Here is a 17,772-nt window from a genome sequence, read left to right on the forward strand (position 1 = left end):
TTGTACCTTAGATGGGGAGTGTTAGCTATTGTCAGATTGAAAGGTGAAGAAGCTTAGAAAAATTCCTTGACCCAAGATCCAAGTGAAAGGGGATTTTTAATATGGGTACTGTATATTTTAATGAGTCATTTCATGCCCTCTTCCATACAGCTAGAAATGCAAGAAATTTTATTCAGTAAACTAGAGTACTAGTGTCCCGTATATCTCATCTCACAGTCAGGGACCAGCTTTCTGAGAGTGAAGCAAATAACCATTGTACTTTGATGAGGAGGAGTTCAGGCAAAAGTCTGAATTGCCAGCTAGTTCATCAAATAATAGGCATGCACTGAGCTAATGACCATTCTAAAGGCATATCACACCTGTGTAGTTCAGGAGCTTATCCCTCAGGAATCTTGCTCGTTCATAAAAGAAGCATGGCCAACGGTGGTAGGCTTGTGGATTGTAACAAATAGTTGTTAATGATTAAAAAATGTTGCACACTGAAAAAGTAAAATTTAGCTTGCATATTAGCTGTTCCCTCTCCATTTTAATTGCTGAGTAACTGAATGAAATGGTAGACTACCAGCATCTGTATAAGTATATGAAATGTGGCATTTGTTTTATGCTTAATGAACCTGAAATATAAATTTTATGTAAGTCTTATTAGCTACAGGTCACACTCACTTGCCTAGGTAGTACAATGCGAATAACTGTAGTGGCTTTGCTTGGGGTTAGATAGTGTATAAACCGCATTAGTTTCAATCTTTGCCTGTTGCCTATCCTAGGGATTTGTGGGTCCTGCCTGCCTGCCTGCCCTCCTTCCTTCCTTCCTTCCTTCCTTCCTTCCTTCCTTCCTTCCTCCCTTCCTGGGATTAAAGGCCTATGCTACCATGCCCAGCCCTTTTGATTTTGTTGTTGTTTGTTTTTAAGCCAGTATCTGTATAGCCCAGGGTGGACTCAAGCTCACCACTATCTTCCTGCTTAGCCTCCTGAGTGCTGAAGACTTACGTTTCAAGAAAAAATTTAAGATAGTGGAAATTTCTAATTTTGCTGGAAATGCAAGCCAGTCTTGAAGCTTCTCTGAATTGAGTCCTCTCTAAATAATACCTCTGGCATTGTAGCAGTGCTGTGACTTTTATTGTAGCATCTGCAGGTCTGCAGTGGACCCCTCCTTTTTTCCTATGTTTCTTCCTCTTTCTCCATATTGTTCCAGCTGTTCCAACCCCTGGACTGTCATAGTGCTCTGGGAACCATTTGGCCTGCCCTTACTTGGTTACTCTTACCCTATGGTTAGGTCTGAGGCTGAGTTCCAGCATTCTCTCTTCACTTCCCCATATGAAATCTCTTAGGAGAAATCCTGTAGTTAAGTTTAGATTTGCCTTACTGACTTAGAAGGGAAGTGAGATGACACATTGGAAATGAGGAGATGTTGAACAGGGAAACGTCTGCTGGGTTCTGCTGATGCCGTGGTTTCTCACCACAGAACCAGGTGTGCCATCTGTTCCTCTCACACTTCCCAGTTGGCCACAGGTGCCGAGTGTTGCTTCTCATACTTGGTTGTGTGCCTAGTGAGACTCGTTCCTGTTCCAAGGCTCTCTGTGGACTTAGTAGCATTCAGCACTGCAAGGCAGTTGCGTGGGGGTGTGTATTGGATGTGTGGGTTTTTAAAATGTCTGCAATTCATCCAAGTCCTTAGCACTTTTCACAGCTAGACCATTTTCCATCTAAATCCTATTCCTTTGACCTGTTTCCCTTGTATCACCAGAATATTTATAAACAAGTTTATTTTAATCCCTGTTTATATTTTATTTTCTATTAATTATTTTCTAATTATTTAGAGGTTTTTATGAAAGGATGTGCACATGGAAATTTAATTGCAAGCCATGCTGTTTTACTCCTTCGGACTGTGCTCAGTACTTCTGTGCTCTCCTGATGTGCGCTCTGAACAGCTGCCTCAAAGATTCTTGGTCTTCTCAGAGGTCACAAAGGAATCCAAAAGTGAAAGACTGAGGACCATGCATGTGTGTTTTGGGTCTTTAATTCAGTGGTATTACTGCTACTGAATGTTTAAATTAGATTGTAAACTGAAACTACCAGGTGGGTGGTCTAGTTTACAATGTGCCACACGGGGTTCACTTTCATTTCTCAGTGATTTTTATCTATTAGGAAATACGGTGATTCTTCCAAGTTGGTTTTGTTTAATTAACATACTTAGAAGTGTTTTCTAAGCATTTCTTGAATCATCCCTTATCACAATCCTTTGAGCTGGATTAGTTCTGTTTTCTTCATTTCTTGTTACACTGAGAAAAGCAGTGCCTCGAGAGGTCAGGTAATTTTTCCTAACGCTGTGCAGCAAATTAATGTCAAGGCCATGTCAGCTCTCCATTTCCCACTTCCTGTCTGCTGTGCTGTATACTCAGTGGAGTTGAATGCTTTCACTCGAGAGAGCAAGGGCTCTCCCAAGTCTTCTTAGTAGAGCGTATTTACTTTGGTAATGGAAAGGAGAACATAAAAAGCATGTTTAAATCATATTTTAAATTTTCTCCTTAATAATTTGGGCAGCTTCTTTTATCCCTTTCCAGTTACTAATATTGAAAACAAACGTCTGTTAGCAGGTGCGTGCATTATTCCCCTTTGTTGCTGATGCAGATGGAAGAGCCCTCTTTTTAAGGTGGTAGTTAAAGTGAAATAGGAAGCACCACATGAAATACCACTTATAAAATAACTAGACGTTAATTTATGCTTCTAAAACATACTTTCCATTCTCGTGCAGAGAATATTCCTGTGGTTGCCTGAGAAGATATATTTTTGCCCAATTTTAAATAAAAATGTCTATTAATTTTTTCCCTTTTATTAGTGAATTGTTGGTATGCATTACTTACACTGTATGGATCAACCAATATTTGCTGTTGAGCTACAAAGGCGTTAACTCAATGTGCAGCATCTTTGTAGGTTATAAAGCATATGGATGTAATAAACACACATCACACTAAGATCTCAGCATGCTGGTCCCTTATCTAGAAGATTTGTCCACTGACCAGAGAGCAAGGAAGTTAACTTCAGTTTTATATTATTCCGTTATCGTTTGTATGGTTGAAGAGCGCACTCTTCAGATTTACTTGGTTGAGCATTATAAAACTGATATGAAACTGACTGTTGTCATTTAGGACTTGCTTTTTTTTTTTTAAACATTATTTCTAAGCTTTATACGTCACATGTAACCACAGTTCATTATTAATGTAGGGAAAGTCTGTTCTATGGTTGTATGATTTGTTTGTTCTTGTAGTGATTGACATTCAGGTTGTTGCTGTATTTTCTTTGAATGATGTGCTACACTATTAACAGTGTGTGGTGTGGCGTTTCCTTAGTTTCAATTTGGTTTTTTATTTGTTTGTTCTTTGGTTTTTTTTTTTTTTTTTTTTTTGAGACAGGGTTTCTCTATACCCTCAGCTGTCCTGTACTCGCTTTGTAGACAAGTTGGCCTCAAACTCAGTGATCTGCCTGCCTCTGCCTCCCTGAGTGCTGGGATTAAAGGTGTGTGCCACCACTCCCAGTCCTCGTTTCAATTTTTAGTTGAGTAGACACTAAAATGTCTTTCATTTATGAAGATGAATGTACAGATTTGACAGTCCTTAATCTTTCACAGGTACTAAATGTTTCTGTGGATTCCCCTTATACAACATTTGACAATCCTCAGTCATTCGTGGAATTTCCTTTATAAATTTTTATTTTGAGTTTTCCTTTTCTAGGAAAGAGAAGGTGAAGCTGGACATGGTGGCCTGTTCCTTTAATCCCACACTCAGGAGGCAGAGGCAGGCAGATGTCTGATTTTAAGGCCAGCCTGGTCTACAGAGGGAGTTTCAGGACAGCCAGAGCTACAAGGAGAAATCCTGTCTCAAAACAACAAAAATGGGGAGAGAGAGAGAGAGGCGGGGGGGGGGGGGGGGAAGAAGTTGACTTTAAAAGTGAGACTCCTTCCTATAACTTGAAGCTTGGGAGAGTATACAGCCTTCCTGAGACATTTTCATGCATTCATTTATACAACGACATAAATGTCATAGTCACGTCATCTTCACAGCTGCAGTTCTGAATGAGTCTCCATAGTCAACTTTATAGGCATAAAAAAGTCTTTCGTTTTTTTCCAAATGGTCTCATTTTAGCATCATCATTTGCAGAGGAAAACAATCCCTCTCTAAGTTAAAAGTTTGGGCTCTGAAGACTCATTTGTGAGTGCCATTTAAAATTTATTTTTAATTAAGCGAATTTAATGTTGGTAAGAGGTGCCAGACATTCAGAGCTCTGGAGATTCCAAGCATCCATATATCTACAGAACAAGCCTGGCTCACACAGTGAAGGTACATTCTCTTTCCTGCTGTGTTCCTGTCTGTCCAGAGAGAAGAATTGCCCTCCTGAGAGGTGTCGCAGTCTTTGGGCCCCACTCATTACCAAGCATGTATCTAGCCAGCAGAAGGTCCACTAGTAACCATAGTTCATTTGAAATTCAGCTTAGTTTTTGCCAATTCATTTTACCCAGTTCATTTTACTCAATTGCTATTAAGCGTTAATGATTTTGGGCTCCTGTCAGCCTGGTTTAATTCAAACTAGAAACATAGTGCCAAAAGCTTTCTCCTTTCCCTTCATTGGCCATCCCTGGGGATTCCTGCCTTTCCCTATGAGGAAGTTGGTTTAATTGGTCTTTTCCTTTTTTTTTTTTTTAAAACCAGTATTTAGAACTATAACTGGGAAGAGACAACTTTCACATTCAATGTTAATACTATATCAAAGAAATGAGGGTACTGATAAGAAAAAATGGTTGAACTAAATTAGAAATCTTGCAAAGGACAAGAGAGGATCTCTGTGGGGTGTTTTGTGCTGGGCCCTGGGTTATTAAAATACTGTTTAAAAATGTGTGATAAATGTGCTCCAATGCTAAGCACATTCATAATTGATTAACTTGACTGCCGCCTTGTGCAAGATCATAGCAGCTAGTTTTAAAGAAATGAGTACATTTCTTGACCTGGTAGTAAATATCTCACTTTTACACAGGCAGGATTGTAGGTCATTTGGGTCAAGCATTAACTTTGCCTCTGGGTTTATGACTGTAGCTAAAGGATGACTTGCATCTTGAAGGTCAAAACAAATCTGGGTCATCAAGGATTTTCTTAAACTGTCTTTCTCATCAGACTTTTAGCAGTAGAAGAGCAGGGAGTTAATTCTCAGGGCTTGAGTTCTGCTTAGACTTAACTTTTCTAACATGATATATTGTAGGAGAGAAACAGTAGATATTGAATGACTGCTTTGTGGGATCTTATTTGTTCTTTGATGGCTGACATATTTTATAATGTTAATGTGATTTATAAATCCTTATAATTGGTATCCTAATATTTTCAGTAACCCATCTATAAATTTAGCTTGGTTTCTGTCTAGGTTGAATTAATTCAACTAGTTGAAGCATGCTACTGAAGCCAGAGGGGAAGTTGGAGCCTTCCATATGATTGGCACTGTCATTTTGTTCCAGGGGTATAAACGCATGTGTAAACTGCAGTTGGCCATCTTGAACATTATTGTCACAAATGACCGAGTTCAGGTGTAAAACTTATGGTATACCTGCCCAGTTATCCCTAGAAGAAGACCTTCCTAGCTCAGTCCTTAGGGGTATTGGGCCATCATGGTCATTAATCAAACATCTTTGAGAAATGCCAGTTACTTACCAAGCCCTATAGAAATTAATTTTATCTGTGTTTTCTGACCTAACTAAAGTAAATGAAATTCTTTTGGGCTTAAGTTACTAGATATCTTTAGAGTGTTTTATATGATGACCTAAAGCAGCTCTTTGTGTGTAACCTTTAAGGTGGGGAAAGGGAAATATTTAAAATTAAGCATTTGTTCTTGTCAGTTTCTCATTGGTAGCTGTGCTTGGGTTTGCAAGGGGGTGGAACTTATTAGAAACTGGAGGAGAACTTAGTCGGGAGGCTATCATTGTCCTAGGGTATGGTATAAAGGACTGTGGTTATAATAAATGGGGAAATAATTGATCCAAAGGAGAAAGTCTTGATTTGTGGGAGTGGTTTCAAGAAATGTGGTATCTAAGTATCTGTAGCACTGAGGTAGAAGGTCTCTTTCCACCTGCTGCTAACAAAAGGTTTCTTTCTGTCTCCTCATATTTCACAGGTGAGTGTAGTACAAGATTCCGTCAACATTTCTGGACAGAATACCATGAACATGGTAAAGGTTCCTGAGTGCCGGTTGGCAGATGAGTTAGGAGGGCTGTGGGAGAATTCCCGATTCACAGACTGCTGCTTGTGTGTGGCTGGCCAAGAATTCCAGGCTCACAAGGCTATCTTAGCAGGTTGGTATTTATTCATGGTTCACTTTATAATTTTGATGCAATAGGAAAAATGGTGACTATAAAATTGCCTTTGGAACAACATCATCTATTGAGCTCTGCACCTAAATAATTTTTTTAAATTTGTTTTCATTTTGGTGTTTGAGATAGGTTAGGCTGACCTGGAGCTTATTGTTTGCCCAGACTGTCCTCAAACTTCAGCTTTCAGCCCCCAGCCCACACTCCAGTATAGGCGTATACCACCGGGTCTGAACTGTATTTTTATATTCTGAAGGCAGTTCTCATAACCAAAAAGGCTATGCTCCATAACAATAGCATTTTTGGTTTGTCTCGAGTGGACTTGGGCTACCATTTTCAAAGTATAAATGATGACTATACAAAGGCATTACATTTCTGCTCTGGGAAAGTAGCTCTCAGAGTACCTAAGAGCCGTGGGCTTTGATGCAGTGGAGAAGATTCTGGTCTAGAGACTGAGTACTGTCAAGCTGAGACCGAGGCCTCAGACGGTTAAGCTGTCTCTTCACTAGAAACATACAAGAAAAGTGTGACAGTTGTTGCTGACCAGAGGATCAGGTCTTGTTCTGTCAGGTCCTTGACCTTCAAGGCCAGAAAAACACCTGGAGGGGGAACTGAGAGAGCTGACTTCACATTATAGAACAGAGGAGCCATAGCCACACACTGCTCTGCCTACACAGAGCATATGAGAATATTGAGTGACTCTCCAAGTTACAGACTTCTTCCCAGGACTCCTTTGCTGAGATGTCTCAGCGCCATCATTCTAAAGTACACACTTGAGATGAGCTCAGCCTGTCATGTGACCACTTCCCACCCTCTGCCTCAACTAGGTATTGTCAGTGCTGAAGGAAGTGAGTAACTCAGGCTAGTGTCCGCCTGAATAGTGAGGCCTTCACATGCTTGCTCCCCACCCCACCCCCTTTATGCTTGTGTGTGTTGAACAAACATGTCTGTGCAAGTACATGTGCTTTGCTTGTATGCGCAGAGGCCAGAGGTTGAATATCTTCTTCTGTTGCTCTCTGCCTTACTTTTTGAGATACGGTCTCTCAGTGGCATGGAGCTTACCATTTTTACTGGACCAACTGTCCAGTGAGGTCCAGAGATTTACTTGCGTCCCTCCCGTGGCTTCACGCAGTGCTTGAGTTATGGATACACACCTGGGTTTAGGTGGGTGTTAGGGATCCAAACAGAGCTCCTCATACCTGCACAGCAAACATTTTATCCGTGGAGCCATCCACCTCTGCCCCGCCCCTGTGTCTCTCTATAGATCCAACAGTGGATATTTCAGACTTCAGCCATTGCCCTCTAACCTCCTCCAGCCCCTTCCAAGAGGCTCTTTTGTAGGAACATTCTTGATGCTCACTGTTCCTTGCCTGCCTGCCTGCCTGCCTGTGAGGAGGTATCCCTCACCTTCAGAATGGATTGTTTGTGTACTCTGCTCTCTGAATCTCGTCCTGCCTTCCCAGAAGCCTTTTCCCCTCAGTGCACGTGCTCTCTTTCTCCCACACACTCTGACTAAATGTCTGGAGGTAGCACATTCACTGCTTCCATTCCCCACATTGTCCTCAATTCACCTCCTTGCCAGGAAAGCAATTTTCCCAAGTTACATGAATGGGCTGCTAGTTTCCAAGTTTGAGAGGCTCAGTCATGTGTTAGTTGACTCCATGCTCCACTTTTCTCCTGGTTCTTTGGCTAACTTGTTCTTTCCCTTTATGGCTCAGAAAATTGAACCCTAGGTCCACGTGTGCTTGGCAAGCACTCCATCTCTGAGCTGTATCTCCTGCATGCTCCAGCTGTTTCTACTGCGTGGCTTCCTTCCCATTTCCTCACCTTTCCCTTCAAACATCAGCCAGCCCTAAGGGTCTGCTTCAGGACTCCCTCTGTTCTCTCTGGGTATTCTGTTCCCATTGCATCAGCTACTGTCTGTCTGCTGGTGACTTTGTAAGCCCTCCCTGTGTTAAAGTACTAGCCTGTGAGTGCCATAGAGCTTGTGACGCTTCTGCGATAAGAACATTGAAGCAGACCCTTCTGAAGCCTGTAATTCCTGCACTCGGGAGTGAGATGCAGGTGGATTGCTATAAGTTCCAGGACAGCCAAGGGTGCACAGAGAATCCCTGTCGTGAAAAACAGAGAGAGAGAGCCTTCTGAAATAGATTAAAATACTGAGGTTCACATCTGAGATCTGAAAAAGTGGGGCAAATCTTTGCTATGTAACCCAGACTGATTGTACACTCAAGAATTCTCCTGCCTTATATGTGTACATTACTATGCCTAGTTTGTTTATAAATTAAAAAAAAAAAAAAAAAAAAAGATTGTTCAGAAGGTTAAATGATTTTTCCCTGGAAAATGACAGAGCTAAAATTAGTTCTTTCTGGCATAAACTACAGGCCAAAAGTTCTAGGTCTCTGCCACCTTCTCATACTCTCCATCTGTCCTGCCACTCTTAGGTACAGGGCTGGGAGTTTCAGCTTTGACCCCAACCTCTGATTTAGTCAATATGAAAAATTTTGAGTTCTTAGTCATTTTACTACTTTTCATGGTTGAAAGTAAGAGGTGTGTGTGTGTGTCTGTGTGTCTGTCTGTCTGTCTGTCTGTGTGTCTGTGTAGCCTTTTTTCTTCATTTCCCCTTTACAGCCTTTTGAGGGTGCCATCAACTTCACTGAGAACACATAGCTGGAGGAACGGACAGCTTGCCATAAATGTTCATTATCAAGCTAGTGTATGCCATCGAGCCCAGCGTTTGACTTTCTTGCTATGTGGTCTCTATAGAGGTACCATTGTTCTAACCAAAAAACCAGGTATTAGAACACCCTGCTTAGACATGGAGTACCTTCCATTTGGATTTTAAAGTCTGTATAACCATTGTTGTGACACACAGATAACTGATTTCATTTGTTTGTTTGTTTGCTTGTTTGTTTGCTTTTCAAGACAGGGTTTCTCTGTGTAGCCTTGGCTGTCCCTGGACTCACTTTGTAGACCAGGCTGGCCTCAAACTCACAACAGTCCGCCTGCCTCTGCCTCCCGAGCTCTGGGATTAAAGGTGTGTGCCACCATGCCTGCCAAATAACTGGTTTCTTAAAATATAGATTATTAAAATAGAGCCAGTGAAATGTTTTGAAAGCATGTGTTTTATAATTCCGATGTAATTTGAATCCAAGAGCATTTCTTTGGGAACAGGACAGGAAAAACAAAGATCTTGCCGGGCGTGGTGGCACACGCCTTTAATCCCAGCACTAGGGAGGCAGAAGCAGGCGGATCGCTGTAAGTTGGAGGCCAGCCTGGTCTACAAAGCAAGTCTAGGACAGCCAAGGCTACACAGAGAAACCCTGTCTCAAAAAACAAACACACAAAAAGAACAAAGATCTTCATTATTGCTGTGGTGATGGAGTAATTACCATGTGATAATCTTACTGTTCCTCTTACTTTGTAGCTCGATCTCCAGTTTTCAGTGCCATGTTTGAACATGAAATGGAGGAGAGCAAAAAGGTTTGTAACAGGATGGACATGCATCTTTTTAACTCAGTGATTAAAATCAGACCTGTCCTAGTCTGCCAGATTGGTTTTCCTAATTCTTTCTCTTGCTATGTTATTAAAGTACAGTTTCTTGAACAGATAACCTTCTGAGAGCAGAGAGGTGGTCTGGGAATATCGCAGATGAAGTGGATTTATGTATTGCTCAGTAGGACATCTGAACAGTTTGGGATACTAAAAAGTCCAGAGATTAAAAAAAGAAAAAAGAAAAAAAATCACACATGTAGTTGTTTTGGGAAAGTAATGGTAGTATACAGTGATGGGAGGAAGGCTGCCACATAAACAGTCACAGAGAGGCGTCTTCTACCCATGTTAGCTGTTAGCTCATACAAGCTTCTTTCCTCACCAGAACTATATAGTTTAGGGATTTTGTTTTGTTGGGATGTTTCTCATTTTTGGTTTTTCTGGCATAGAATCGGGTTGAAATTAACGATGTAGAACCCGAAGTTTTTAAGGAAATGATGTGCTTCATCTACACGGGGAAGGCACCAAACCTTGACAAAATGGCTGATGATTTGCTGGCAGCTGCTGACAAGGTAGGAGATGAATAGGAAAATGATTGTACCAGGTGTTACTGTGACATCTCCAGTTTTGTGAAAGGCTTATGTGTTGGTATTGTGGGTGAAGTGAGCATACATACATCTAACTTAGGCAGGGTAATCTTATTTATACATGTTGTTCCAACCCATGTACAACCTTTGGTACTAAGAGTGTCCTGCTCTAAACAGTAAGCTATCAGGGTCGCCTTAACTATGAGAAAGAAGGGTATGTTTGAAATTCACCCCTCTTCTTCTTCTACCTTAAATTTAACCCCATCAAGAATAAAGATTCAAGACTGAAGAGATGGCTCAGAGGTTGGGAACAATAGATGCTCTTTCAGAGGTCCTGAGTTCAATTCCCAGCAACCACAAGGTGGCTCACAACCATCTATAATGAGGTCTGGTGCCCTTTTCTGGCAGCCAAGCACACATGCAAGCAGGGTGTTGTATACATAATAAATAAAATAAATACTTTTTTAAGAAAAAGAATAAAGATTCAGCCAGGTGTGGTGGTGCACGCCTTTAGTCCCAGCACTTAGGGAGGCAAAGGCAGATGGATCACTGTGAGTTCGAGGCTAGCCTGGTCTACAAAGCAAGTCCAGGACAGCCAAGGCTACACAGAGAAACCCTGTCTCGAAAAAGAAAAGGGGGGAAAAAAAAGAGAGAAGAAGAGGAAAAGGAAGAAGAAGAAGAAAAAGAAGAAGAAAGATTCTTTAAATGCTCACATTTGCATTGTACTTTATAATTTTCAAGATTTTTTTTACTTCATTAACATTCAAACTATCAAAAAGAATATATAGTAGGGGGACATAATCCCCCTCAGGAACAGTCATAGGGGAGGGGAATAATGGGAAAATGGCGGGGGGGGGGGAGGAATGGGAGGATACAAGGGATGGGATAAACATTGAGATGTAACAAGAATAAATTAATAAAAAATAAAAAATAAAAAAAATAAAAATAAAAAAAAAAATAAAAATAAAAAAAAGAATATATAGTGTTGGGCTTATGAGGTAGCTCAGCGAGTAAGGGTGCTCTGCTGCCAAGCCTGAAGATCTGAGTTAGGTTCCCAGAGTGGAGGAGCTGAATCCCACAAGTTGTCCTCTGACCACTACACACATGCCCTCCACGGTGAGTGAATGAATGAATGAATGTGATTTTTCCCCCCAGTTTTTGAGACAGGGTTTCTTTATGTAGCCTTGGGTGTCTTGGAACTTGTGCTGTAGGCCATGCTAGCCTTGAACTCAGAGATCCGCTGGCCTATGCCTCCCAAGGTGTGCACCACCACCACCTGGCTTTTTTTTTCCCAAATAAATTAATTTTACATTTTTTATTTATTAATTTTATGTGCGTTAATGTTTTACCTGAATGTCTGTGTGTAAGGTTGTCAGATCCCCTGGAACTGGAGTTACAGACAGTTGTTAGCTGCCATGTGGGTGCTAGGAATTGGGCCTGGGTCCTTTAGAAGAGTAGTCAGTGCTCTTACCATCTTTCCAGCTCCAAATAAATGTCATTTGAAAGAACGAGAAGCCGGGCAGTGGTGGCACACACCTTTAATCTCAGCACTTGGGAGGCTGAGGCAGGTGGATTGCTGTGAGTTCGAGGCCAACCTGGTCTACAAAGTGAGTCCAGGACAGCCAGGGATACACAGAGAGACCCTGTCTCAAAAAAAAAAAAAAAAAAAAAAAGAGCGAGAAAACAGCCACACAGTGGTGACAGACACTTTTAATCCTAGAACTCGGGAGACAGAGGCAGATGGATCTTTGTGGTAGAGGCGAGGCTTATCTGGTGTACAGAGTGAGTTCCAAGGCTACACAGGGAAACCCTATTTTGAAAAAAACAGGAGGAGAGAGAGAGAAGAGGAGAGGAGAAGGGGAGAGAGAGAGAGAGAGAGAGAGAGAGAGAGAGAGAGAGAGAGAGAGAGAATACTTTATTTGCCTTTTGTTATTGAGTTTGTCCAAGGCAAGCTGCCACTTTACTGCAGGATTTCGCAGAAACTAGAACATCTTAATGTGCATTGGGGGCTTGTATTCTCCTCCTCCTCTAGTCCCTCCTCCTTGAGATGGAGTCTCTATATGCAGCTCTGGCTGGCCTCTAACTCAGAGATCCTCCTGCCTCTGCTTCCCAAGTGCTGGCTAGGATTGTAAGTGAGCACCACCTCACTTGGTTTACTGAGAGTTTTCTGAAAGCAAGTAGTAATAGCATTTTTCCAAACATAGTTGACCCTAGAAGCATTTTCCTCAAGACTCACATCTGATGAGAGGGCCTGAGAACCCAAAGGGAACTAACTCTCGTTGTAGAGGCACATTAGCTAGAGCCCTGAGGCTCTGTGTCCTGGGGCCTGTGCAAATACCACTTGTGAGATGGACAAATGATTGATAATTGCCCTGTGGAAGTGTTCCCTGTATATTAGGCAGGAGCAGTTGATGCGAACGAGTTGAAAGGACTTGTTACTTACTGCTATCAGAAGACTTCGTGAGAAAGCAGATGCGATGCTGGGAGTGCTGCCTCTTCCTATAGTGTTCTGAGTTCAGTACTTCTCTGAGAGCACCAGAGCCTTTCCAGGTTTTGCTTTGGAGACTTGTCTCCCTTTCTACCTCCTTTTGTGCCTAAGGAGAGAGGAGGGTGCCTGGACTTAAAACAGAGCTAATCTGTGTTGACAGTGTTTTGGAGTATTACTGAAGGTGAAGCATATAGACCCAGTCATTGCTCCTGAAGATTAGAATAGTAACTATTCTTACTGCCTTTCAAGACTTGATTAGTAGTTAGCAACATGACAACACTACGCCCTTCCAGTCAACCTCTTTTCTGACTAGGAGAAACTTAGCTTCAATAGAGACAGAAAAAAAATAATTCACTTGAAACTGAGTAAAAATAGCACAGCCCACTACTCATTTTTTGTTTATTTTTAAGAAAGTTTGCTCTGTAGCCCAGGCTAGCTTTGGCCTCACAGATGTCCTGGGTCCTGGGATATAGCTGTGTGTTCCCAAGGCTGGCCCAAGCCTATGCCATAGAGTTGCTGTGCTTCTGTCTGACCTGCCACTGCTTCCAGTGAAGCGGTCATTTGTGCTTGTATACCTCAGTCTTTATTTTCTTATCTTTGGGCCCTATAAGTATGCTGAGTACTGCAAAGCCTACATTTTCGACAGAAATACTGAGGCTTAACCTTATATATCCTTAGAGCCAAAGTTAAAACCTGCATGTCTCTGGGTTTCCATTCTCAGCCAGAGAACCTATTGGTAACCTATTGAAAATGCATGGTGAAGGGTGGTATTTTCAGTGCAGCATATTTCCTTCTGATTTGAAAAAAAAGAAAAAGTTGACTCTCAATCATGCTATAAATTAGTGAATGAGATGTTGTCAGGTAGTGGTGGTGCACATCTTTAATCCCAGAACTTGAGAGGCAGAGGCAAGGGGAGATTTGTGAGTTTGAGGCCAGCCTGGTCTACAGAGCCTGTTTCAAGACAGCCAAGGCTATACAGAAAAACTTTGTCCTGTAATAAAAATGGGGGGAGGTTGGTAACTGAGGGGTACACTTTCAAATTCCATTTTGTTTCCTACTGGCAGTCTTCACGCCAAGCCTATTTGAAAGCATGCTTTACCTTTATACCTCTTTGTGAGTTTAAGAAAACAGAGTGAAAAATCTTTCATGGAAGGATCTAAACATCTACAATTTACCCAAGAGGCTGAAACAGCTTCTTCTGAGCCTTTCCAATCTCCTGGGGACATGTGTAATTAGACCAAAAACAAAACAAAACACGCTGGCCAGGCCTAGGAGACACAGTCTCAATCTCCTGAGTAAGTACTGCCATTCGGCAGGGTTTTCAGAAGCATAATTAAGAAAAAAAAAACTTTGTCCCCCAAGAGACAAGAATGGCTACTTTTGTCTAATTATGCACAGCAGAAACACTTTTAAAAGAATGTGTGAAGAAGGACAAGAGGGCCGTCTCCAGCACTGTGGAAAGACTGGGCATCTCCCCAGCTCTCCCCAGCACCCTCATTTCTTGCTTATCTACTGTCGTTTCCCCTTTTCCAGTGGAAACTGTTTTCTAGCTACTTAAATGTAAGAAATTAAAGTGGCACCAAAACCAATAAAATTCCTTTTTGCTGCAGGAGATCACAGTGCCAGCAGGTATGCCTCCTTGCCTGAAGTTCATAATAAAATTGTCTTGGTTTGATTGCCGTGATTCGGGCATCGTGTCCACCTGAAGGTGGAGGCCCTATAGAGAGACTAGAAAGCCTCATAGCAAATGCTTCTCCCGTGAACTAAGTAATGCACTGTATTCCATGCCTTTATTCCTCAGAAATGTCATGCTATATTGGCAAGTAGCAGAGTAGCAGCAGACCTCATCAGCCGGATCAGTGTACCCAGCATTAACCTAGATCTTCCATTTCCAGAATGTTGTGGTGTTTATTTAGAAATAGAAGTGTTTAAACTAAAGCTGGAACCTGCTTTGTCCTTTTACCCTGAGAATCTTAACCTCAACCCCAATAAAAATAGAACTTGATTTGTCTTTTTCTGTTTCAAAGAAGCCCTTGGTTCACCCTCACTCAGGAACAGTGTGTGTCGGAGATGCTGGTGAAAACCACCACGGGGTCCCTTTTGACAGCTTGATAGGTCAGTTGGGGTATCTTGCTAGGGTAGTGACAAAGCTTAAGTAAAAAGAGCTGTGTCAGGCGTGGTGGTGTACGCCTTCAACCCCAGCACTCAAGAGGCAGAGGCAGGCAGATCTCTAAGTTCGAGGCCAGCCTGGTCTCCACAGCCAGTTTCAAGACAGCTACACAGAGAAACCCTGTCTCAGAGAACCAGAAAGAAGGAGAAGGAAGAAGAGGAGAAGAGCTGTGCTTCAGTTCAGTTGCTAAAAGCAGTAGAACTGCAGAAGTTGTGATATAACGTTCGACTGGCATGTGGCTGCCTAGTGCCTTGCTGTCTGGCTAGGTGGTGGCTGTTTAAGGGAGGCAGGTGATAGAGCAAGCTTTTGGATGTAAGTCTGCTCTGATTGCCACTTTCTAACAGGTAAACTTGAGAATTTGATTGATGACACTACCCACATTGTTTCATTTCTCTTCACTTCAAGCTTAAGCAACTGGCCTCCAGGGTGTGGTAGTGGCTTTTCCTGCTCTGGAATTCTCTTCAGTTATCCAGCAGCACCACTAAAGGGAACAACTAAAGTAGCAGTCAGCCCTGAGTGAATGCTGCTCTGACGACAGCACTGCTTGTTTTACAGTATGCCCTGGAGCGTTTGAAGGTCATGTGTGAGGATGCCCTCTGCAGTAACCTCTCTGTGGAGAATGCCGCAGAAATTCTCATCCTGGCTGACCTCCACAGCGCAGATCAGCTGAAAACTCAGGCAGTGGATTTCATCAACTAGTAAGTAGCATCTTCAGAGTCCTTTCAGAATAATAGGGATAAAGAAATAAGAAAGACTTTGAATTAGTGAGTAAAAAGTGAGCAAAGCTTCCTTAACCTTTTGGTAGAAAATAGAGAATTTTCATCTTTTCATTCAGATCAACAGTGTGAAAAAATGGTTTGCCTGCATGGATTGGTTCTAGTTGTGAGTGAAGCGCCTACTTCCAAACAGTGGTGGAACTGAGCAGTGATAACTGGCTGGCCTGGAAAAGCTGTGTGCCCAAATGACAGCAACTTCACTTTGCTTTCACTGACAAGACAAAAGACAGAGAGATTCTAGGAAAATAAAGGTTTATTTTTTTATGAGTTAGTAAAATATGTTTTATAGTCTCTGGTGGGTTCAGGGAAAGAGAAGAGATGGACATTAACTGATTGTTAAAGACTATTTTGAAAAAGAAACAGTCTATGAGACCTATTACTTTTCACCACAGGACTCTCTACAGGAGCTAAGACAGGTTTATTGCCTGATGGGGAGAAAAATTTGGAGAGGAAAAGCCTTCACAACAGCCTTGGGGCTAACATGTCTAAGATGTTCAGGTAGATGAGTGAACAGTTTTAATACAGAAAATACCCAAATACAGGGAAGTAATATCTTCTAGTACTAGTTCTAAGGTGTTAGCCTGAGACAGAAAAGGAAGGGAAGGACCAAAAAGTGCCAGCTGTGCTCAGGGCTTACTGTGTGGTAGACAAGTGCCTGCTACTTTTCAGAAGGTGACAACCATTGAGCAAAAGGTGCCTATTTTCTCTTTTCTGGCCGGCAGATAGGCCCTGGCTGTCATGTGCCTTGTAGTCAGCAAGACTAGTAAATGGCAATGCCAGGTGGAGCTCAGAGCTGGACACTCTCTTTATTAGCACCTAGGAATGTAAATATCAACAATGCGAAGCGTCTGATGAAAGTGCAGCACCTCAGGGTCCATGTGTTGGAAATTAGAAGAGCCACAGCCCAGCCTACGGGTCTGCACATTGTCCAGCATGCACATTCTTGTGCGTGTTAAGGATTCTGTCTGGGTAGTGCTGGTTTCATTAACCCCTTCTACACCAAACACTGGAGAAGTGGGCTCTCTAGGTAGCTGTTTGGTGCGTTTGCACACTTCCTTGGTAACCTCTCTCTCCACATTTCTCCTAGTCATGCTTCGGATGTCTTGGAGACCTCTGGGTGGAAGTCAATGGTGGTGTCACATCCCCACTTAGTGGCTGAAGCTTACCGCTCTCTGGCTTCAGCACAGTGCCCTTTCCTGGGGCCCCCACGCAAACGCCTGAAGCAATCCTAAGATCCTGCCAGTTGTGAGACTCCATTTATTTTCCAGAAGCAGCAGCCACTGTTGCTGCCACTGACTACCAGGTAGACAGCGCAGTCTATGGAGCTTTTACTCTGCGTCGGGGGAAAGACTGCACCATGACCCAGACTTTAAAACAGCACTAAATAACTTAGGGGAACGGGGGGAGGGAAGGGCCCAGGACTCGGGGCCACTCAGCCTAATGAAAACCCTGTTGCTGTTCACCGTGTTCCCTTTGGCCTGACCAAGTTTGACACTGGGATTCAGTTTAGGCGCTGGCCCCAAGCACAGCCCAGCAGTGGTACTTGGGAGAAACCTGCCTGCATCTGACTGAGCAGAACAAATCGTCAGGTGCCTGGAGCAAAAAGGAAAAAACAAAAACAAAAACAAATGGACATTTAGTTTTAAGAGAAGGGAAAAGGAAAGAAGAAAGAATTTTTTCAAAAACCAGTATGTGGATTCCAGTAGTATTTATGTTGAAAGAAGCAAATTTTAGTCCTTCCAACTGTGCTAAACCTTGGATATTTGTGAAATTCCTTACTACCGTACAAGTATCAGAAGAGCTCTCTCGTTAGCACTTACTGTTTGCAAGAACAGAGCCCATCCTTTTATCTTCTCATGAAAAGTGACACATAAAGGCAAAGGGGGAAAGAGGTTATCCGATCTGGAAGATGAGTG

The 17,772-nt window shown here is 42.3% G+C and overlaps 1 protein-coding gene across 2 annotated transcripts in view; it reads left to right on the top strand.

The window, feature by feature from the left end:
* Spop (speckle type BTB/POZ protein) overlaps positions 1-17,485 on the top strand; it is a 79,197-nt gene extending 61,712 nt beyond the window's left edge. For both annotated transcript variants that reach the window (XM_051158366.1, XM_051158368.1), the window contains 5 exons: positions 6,151-6,328; positions 9,771-9,826; positions 10,285-10,407; positions 15,636-15,778; positions 16,944-17,485. In XM_051158366.1, coding sequence (XP_051014323.1) covers positions 6,151-6,328; positions 9,771-9,826; positions 10,285-10,407; positions 15,636-15,778; positions 16,944-17,088 — 645 coding nt within the window. In that variant the 3' untranslated portion in view covers positions 17,089-17,485. The remainder of the gene's footprint in view (positions 1-6,150; positions 6,329-9,770; positions 9,827-10,284; positions 10,408-15,635; positions 15,779-16,943) is intronic.
* Positions 17,486-17,772: the final 287 nt, after the last annotated feature.

This window comes from Acomys russatus, chromosome 16, assembly GCF_903995435.1.
Source record: "Acomys russatus chromosome 16, mAcoRus1.1, whole genome shotgun sequence".
NCBI classification, from domain to species: domain Eukaryota; kingdom Metazoa; phylum Chordata; class Mammalia; order Rodentia; family Muridae; genus Acomys; species Acomys russatus.